The following is a 6,839-nucleotide window of genomic DNA, read 5'->3' on the forward strand; positions in this document are numbered from 1 at the left end:
ATGGAGGCTGATACCATGTAGAAGATTATGCAACTCATGATATATTGACCGGGTGCAATATGCACGTATATATAAGTACATAGGGGAGCCACGTCCTCAACTATACATGAAAGGAGGAGAGTTTGTTGTACAAGAAATACACATGCAATATCTACATCTTAACAATAACTAAATTAAAAAAAATTGTGACTAGGAGAATTCTCATACAGTGAGAAAAATTATCTTCTTATTAAGATCTGCTAGCTAAAAAAATTCAAATACGTATCTTTTTTTTGTCTCCCTCTCTCACCTCAATAATTTTTCTATGTGTATTTATTAGCTAAAATATCAGACACGTGCACCTGGGTGTGAACAGTAAATTCATTTAAAAGAGCAAACACATTCAAAAAAACTGATTTCTTTTTTGGGCATCTAAGATGTTTGAATGCGTATGTGCGTGCAAAAATCCATGGTGTTTGGACATTCGAGGAACTCTAGGAAAAAAAGAACCACCATAGTATAAAACCTTGAGACTGGAAATGAAATGAACATGCGTGCTTCTCCTCGATGCGGAATGAATGTTTCAGCTCGACCCTGAATTTCAATTGACTGCACGTCTGCACATGCGTGCACCGGAGCAGAACTCAAACATGTATACATTCCTGTTACAGAACAATGGACATTCGGATGGCTGGCAAAAACTGTGGCTCTTTTCACCGTTACGCATGTCGCTTGCTTCTTTTGAGAAATGACATGATGTTGCTGCCATGGCTGCCTTTCTTCTTCTTGTGATGACCCTCTGCAGCAACGTGAACATCCTGCATAAAATTCAGAGGAAAAAATTCTTATGCATCAAGGTAAAAAAGAAGCATGCATCACTGAATAGCTTGCTCAATGCTTAGTTGTCTGGAAAAATGTGTGTAAACCAAAAAACTGTGATGGTCTAGGCCTAAAAAACTTGTATAAGCAGAACAACTGTTTGCTAATGAAATTCGCGGTAAAAGCTCTACTCCCGGATAAAACGCCTTGGCTCGACTGGATCGCCTTGCAACACCCCAATGCTCTTATCACCCCACAAAACAGCCATTCCTTCATCGGCCGCACTATAAACCAGCAACTTCCGGTGCTCCATGCCATCTCCTTTGTTCTAACCCACTCTGGCACAAACACTTATTTGTGGCTAGACGCATGGATTCACCAGAAACCTCTCGCTACATTATTCCCCTGCCTTTACTCTCACACCACTCTACTCCTAGCTCGTGTGGCTACTGTTTTTAACTACGGTTTAGATTCAATCCTACGGAACCACCTAACCTCTAATGCTTCTGCCGAGTTGTGTTCTGTGCTGTCTCTCCTGCAGGATTTCCAGGTGTCGCCTGGGCCAGACGAGCGCTACCTAAATGGTGGCCTGTGTTTCTCCACCAGGGCCGCCTACACGCTCACCATGGCCGACGCCTCGGTCAATGACGTGCATGCCATTCCAATATGGTCTTCATGCGTTCCAACCAGGTGAAGATCTTTGCATGGCTGCTGTTCCGAGATCGACTCAACTCCAAAAGCAACCTACTCCGCAAGCACATGGTCGCTGACTCACTATGTCCACGTTGCGGGTTCAATGGTGAGACACGCCCGCACATATTCATCGACTGCCCACTCGCGCAACGGATATGGCAACGGATTGGCATTTGCCCCTCGGCCACCGTTGACGGTCTTTGGGACTGTCGTCTCCTCTCTCAGCTAGATGCGGCCATCTGGCACTCCAACGCAACTGGGTGGGCTCGTCTAGGTGTAGTTTTTGCGATCATAACGAAAATATCAAACACCTCTTTCTCGATTGTCCGTTGGCTAAGATTCTGTGGCGGTCGATTCGTGTTGCGTTTAATATTAATCAGCCCACCTCTATCAACATGTTATTTGGAACATGGCTTGATGGGGTTGATTCTGATACTGCAAGACACATTCGTGTTGGTGTTTGTGCTTTATTTTGGGCAGTATGGAACTGCAGAAATGATTTAGTCTTTAACAGATCAACAAACATTAACTTTTTGCAGGTTATCTTCAGGGCCACGGCGTTCATCCATATGTGGTCGCTACTCACTCCGACGAAGGCCATGGAGCGTTTGGTTACTGCGTCTACCTGATGGGAGATGGTAGCTCGGAATATTTTCAACCGGTTTGGATGGCGGTCATGTAATAGGATAGGCATGTAGTGCTCCTATTGTATTTGCCAGCCGGTTGTGGCTTTGGATCTTAGCTCTTTTGAGCTTTCGTTTATTTTCGCACTACGACCTTTGGAGACTTTGTTACTGGATTATCTTTTTAATAATATGAGCCGTATGCATCTTTCTGATGCAGAGGCTGGGGTAAACCCCCTTTTTGAAAAAAAAATCCTCCTCATTATTCTATGGAAGATCTGGGACTCGAGAAATGCTATGACCTTCAAGCAGCAAAACCACCACAGTACCCTCACCCTTAAGAGAATCATTGATGATCTCATGCTCTGGACACACAGGATGAAGAAAACAGAGCAAAAACAGGCCGCCTCCTCATGGCGTTCCTACCTCTTATCACGATTACACATGCCTATGTAATTTCACCTTGTAATCAGTCGAACGATGGGTTACAAACATTGAGAAATATATTCAGGTGGGGAGCTCCCCCTCCGGTGAGTTTTCAAAAAAAACTGAATAGCTTACACACTTGGCAATGTCGTGTTGATTTCTTGGTGTAGATGTGTCTACAACACATATTTCTGTAGTATGATATAATATAGGAATACCTCTGCTCTGAAGGAAAATGACCTCGCTGTGGATGCTGGGTTTCCACCGTCTGCACCCGCCACGGCATGCTCCCTCCCTAATAAGATCACCATGGCATTAGCCACACGATAAATCAATCATGGCGATATGAAAAGAGTAAGCTTAAAACAAGTGGGAACAACTTGCTATGTTATTAGTAGTTGAAGGGATGCTAAAAAATGTTACTCCCTCTGATCCAAAAAAAGTGTCGAATTTGAACTAAAACCACGACACTCATTTTGAATCAAAGGGAGTATATAAAGGGGGAATTTTGATCAGCTATAATGATTGGGATCCTTCTTCATAGTAGCATGGAAGCAGAATAGCTTTACGGTGCCAAATACTCCACAATTGCTCATAATATGTTTCATGTCACAATTTTTTTTTACCGATGGTTGATTCAGCATCATATGGCTTCAGAGTGCGAGTAGCTCCTGGCGCCACTGTGCTATTGAGCTTGAGGGGTTCTTCTGGGTCATCTCTGCTGAGTGGAAACGCTGCTAATGTCATACAGTGATACAAATTGCAGACCACAGGTACAAAGAAAGAAAGAGTGAAAGAATCTAAAGTAACAGGTAGCGAATAAACCTTGACTTGGCAACATTTTCCTGGTTGTTTCTTTCAGTAGCTGTAGTGGAAAGTGTAACTAGTCAGTAAATCATAGCAGAGCTGAAGCATTTTGCATGTTCATCATATAAGTCAAAAAGTTTGAAAACTGTACATTGGGAAAGGTAACGGCGATGATATTGAACGGCGCCAGCGTCCGCACGAACGGCCAATAGTTGGAGAGAAATTGCATACTGTTCGCATGTCAAGAGCCTCTGGTAACATCAAGAGAGCAAACAAAAGTTCAGTGAGCATAGCAGGGTTTCGGTCGATATCAACAGTCAAGCTCAACTTTGTAAGTCAACCGGAATAAGGAAACAAGTGGTGCATACTAAATTAGAACAGAGACGAATTCCCAAGCCAAAGAGCACCCAAAGTATCTGAAAACTAACCAGTGTGCATGTACCCTCTCAACTTTCAACTGTTACTTTATCATCATCATAGATATGGCTCAGTGTTTAATCCAAACTGTTTCTGGTAACTACACCAGATATTCACATAATTTGTTTACAGCTACAAGTGGAGAGAATACCCAACCTGCTTCAGGAAGCTGATCTTCTGCTCTGTTTGCATGATCTCAGTCTTGTCCTCCAGCTGGTGCTCAAGCTTGGATGAAACGGTCCCCAGATGATCAATCACTGCCACTACCGCGTTGCAGATGTAGCTCTTTGTACTGTCCAGGATTCTTCACCACCATGCGCAGGAAATGAAAGTTACACGCTGCCATCAAATTCCACCACCAAACAGGGAAGACAGAAAATGTATTGAAGTGAGAGAATCGATGGAAGTGCTGCGCTCACAGCCTCTTCTCCTCGGTGGCGAGGAACGCCTTCTCGCAGCAGTCCGCCGCCTGGTGCAGCTGCGACTGCAGATCCTTGAGCTCCTGCAAACCCGAGCGAACGCGCCGGACGACACGCAAGCTTTAATCAGAGGCGCGCACTTGACGCGGGATGGTTGGGAGAAGAACCACTCAACTCTGAGCGCGCCGTCGAAGCTCTGGGGTGCTGCGCCGCCCTTCGAGCCGAGACCCGACGACGACGACGACCTGCCGAACGGCGCCGCGGGGCCCGTCGGCGCGCCGGAGGGAGGCGTCCCCTCCTGCCGCCCCGCCTCGCCGTCGCCGGCGCTCCCCGCGTCCATCTCGCACGCCAAGAACAACGACGGGCACGGGAGCGACAGAAGAGCGCTGAGGATGACGACGATGAGTGATGGGAAATGGCGTGTGCAGACGCGCGCGAAAGTGGCGTTCGGGGCGCAGGAGAACGTAGGGAGCAAGAGCAACGGGACAAGGCGCGGCAGGCCGTCTCGTGATCCCTCTGTGGGGGTGGCGCGCTCCGAGTCAGAGGCGCCGAGCGCTTGGACGGCGCGCTAGCGTGCGCCGCGCTCGTCACGGGCGAAGCGTACGCCCGGGTTCTTGCGGCGTCCCTTTCGAGGAGATTCTGAAGGTGCAGTAATTCGGAGAAAGTTTGGCGTCGAGCCTACGGCTGCGTCGTCCGTCGTCGGTTTTAACGAGGGTCCGGTGTTTCTTTGGTCGTTTAGAGCAACTTCAACGGGGCGACCCAAACGGACGGCGCATTTGTTTGCTTTTTGTCCGTTTGGGTCGGCCGCCCGCCCGGCGTCCGTTCATTGCATTTGGGTCGACAATGCGCCCAACATGCCGACTCATTTCATGTCCGCATTTAATTTTTGAATTAAAAAAGGTCCGCGGTAGATTATGCCAGCGGTCATGTCTCATGCCGGCACCATGTCAGCACTGGCATACAATGCCGACTTCAGAAAATACCACAGTTCCTGCTAGCGCACTCGCTCGCCAGCCGGCCGGCACACATGCCAGCACGCAAAAAATGGTGAGACTTGGAGTTCGACCATGCCACCGCGGCTCCCGTGGTCATGCCGGCACACCTGCCGGCATACAAAAAGATGGCCGTCGACGCCATAGATCAGTCGTCCTGAAACTTGAGGATGTCTGCCTGCATCTTCTCGAACCACGGCCTTTTCCATGGCGACAAGGCGTTGAGATCCACCTTCATGATCTCCATCCCGGTCATCATGCTTGCAAGAGCCACTTCTTTCGCCTTTGTCTTGGCGTTGGCGGCCTCAATCTCTAGCATCTTGGCTTGCTTCTCTGCCTTGAGCTCGAACATCTTAGCTTGCTTCTCGGCGTCAAGATCAAGCCTCCTCCTTTGGATCTCCATGAAAGCGCTCATTTGCTCTTCTTTGAAACACCGGCACTCCTCCTCCCTTGAGTCCTTCTTATTCATCATGCCGTCCACGCTTGCGATCAAGGCGTTGGTGGCCGCATCTCGCTTGTCCTCCTTCTTGAAGTTGGTCCTCCCCCGCGGCCGTGCCGACTCGCCCTCCCCAACATCCTCCATGGTGCCCTTCCCCCCACGTGTCTTGAGCGCGGCATATTGTGCCTTGAACTTCTCTTCGTCCTTGATGACACGATAGCAATGGGAGAGGTTGAAGCACTTGCCATTGTGTTGAACCTTGAATGCCTCCAAAGCTTGAAATGCTTATAAAATGTTTCCATGCAAGCATATGGGCAAGTGATAGCAAATGAAGACGTAAAAAAATGATCTTGATGGCACAAAAGAGGCCGACTTGCTTGCTATCATACCATGTCTTGCACGTCGATGCCGCTCACGGGGCGGGCCTTGACGCTCTCAAGGATGGTACAAAACTTGTTGCACTCTTGTTGGATTGCCCTCCACCGCTTGGAAATGGAGACTCACCCGCGCGTGCTCACAAATTGGTAGGGTGGAAACTTCTTGCGCTCATGAAACTCACGGTGCACACGAGTCCAAAAGGTTGAATGCTTTTGCTCGGCGCCCATCTTTGGGTCTTGTCCAATGTCTCGCCAACACTCGCATAGAAGTTTGTCCTCGGTAGCTGTGTACGCCTTCGTGCGTTTGCTCTTGCGCTTCGGCTTCGGCTCGGCGGCTTGGTTGGCGAGCTCGTCCTCGAACAAAGGCTCCACTTCGATGTCGCACTCGTCCTCTTCCTCGTGGTCGAGGGGGAAGCCGTCCAGGTCGACGCCGACCTGATCACGCATGAAGGCCGCCTGATAGGGATCATAGCCAGCGGCCGGCGTGAACGCCTCGCGGCCGTCCTGGCTTTGCGTCTCCTCAGGATCGTAGTCAGCGCCAGGCGCACCACCCTCGAAGATGAGGTGTTGCATGTAGTCCTCGTCGACGGTGTACGACATTTTCTCGAACAGGTTGCGGGCGTCCGGGAGACCCCCGGCCGGCGTCTGTCGCGCGCGTTTCCTCGCGCCGCCGGACGACAAGCCACCGATGGTGTAAGGCGCGACCACGCTCACGTCGGGTGAGCACTCCCCGATGAGGCGGGAGGCCTGCGGGTAGACGTGGAAGCCGGGGACCGGGTTGCAAGCCGACGCGCGGGGTGAGTCGGGCATCACCATCCGAGGAAATGCCGACGAGCCGGTGCTGGCCG

General features: G+C 49.7%; 1 protein-coding gene across 2 annotated transcripts; it reads right to left on the reverse strand.

Annotated features, from left to right (window-relative positions):
- Positions 1-519: 519 nt before the first annotated feature.
- Positions 520-4,794, reverse strand: LOC125530369 (putative protein ABIL5). Of its 2 annotated transcripts, none has more exons than XM_087547562.1 (8): positions 4,359-4,794; positions 4,184-4,266; positions 3,921-4,068; positions 3,499-3,598; positions 3,366-3,405; positions 3,167-3,261; positions 2,759-2,835; positions 520-797 (listed from the first exon to the last, which is right to left on the reverse strand). In XM_087547562.1, the coding sequence occupies exons 1-8, from the start codon at positions 4,521-4,523 to the stop codon at positions 699-701; spliced, it is 807 nt and encodes a 268-aa protein (XP_087403688.1). In that variant the 5' UTR covers positions 4,524-4,794; the 3' UTR covers positions 520-698. The 2 variants fall into 2 exon arrangements, with proteins under 2 accessions (XP_087403688.1, XP_048550731.2); XM_048694774.2 differs by having other exon boundaries at positions 3,167-3,258; positions 4,359-4,787.
- Positions 4,795-6,839: the final 2,045 nt, after the last annotated feature.

The sequence above is a fragment of the Triticum urartu genome, chromosome 3A, assembly GCF_056163025.1.
Source record: "Triticum urartu cultivar PI428250 chromosome 3A, HENAU_Tu73, whole genome shotgun sequence".
Lineage (NCBI taxonomy): Eukaryota > Viridiplantae > Streptophyta > Magnoliopsida > Poales > Poaceae > Triticum > Triticum urartu.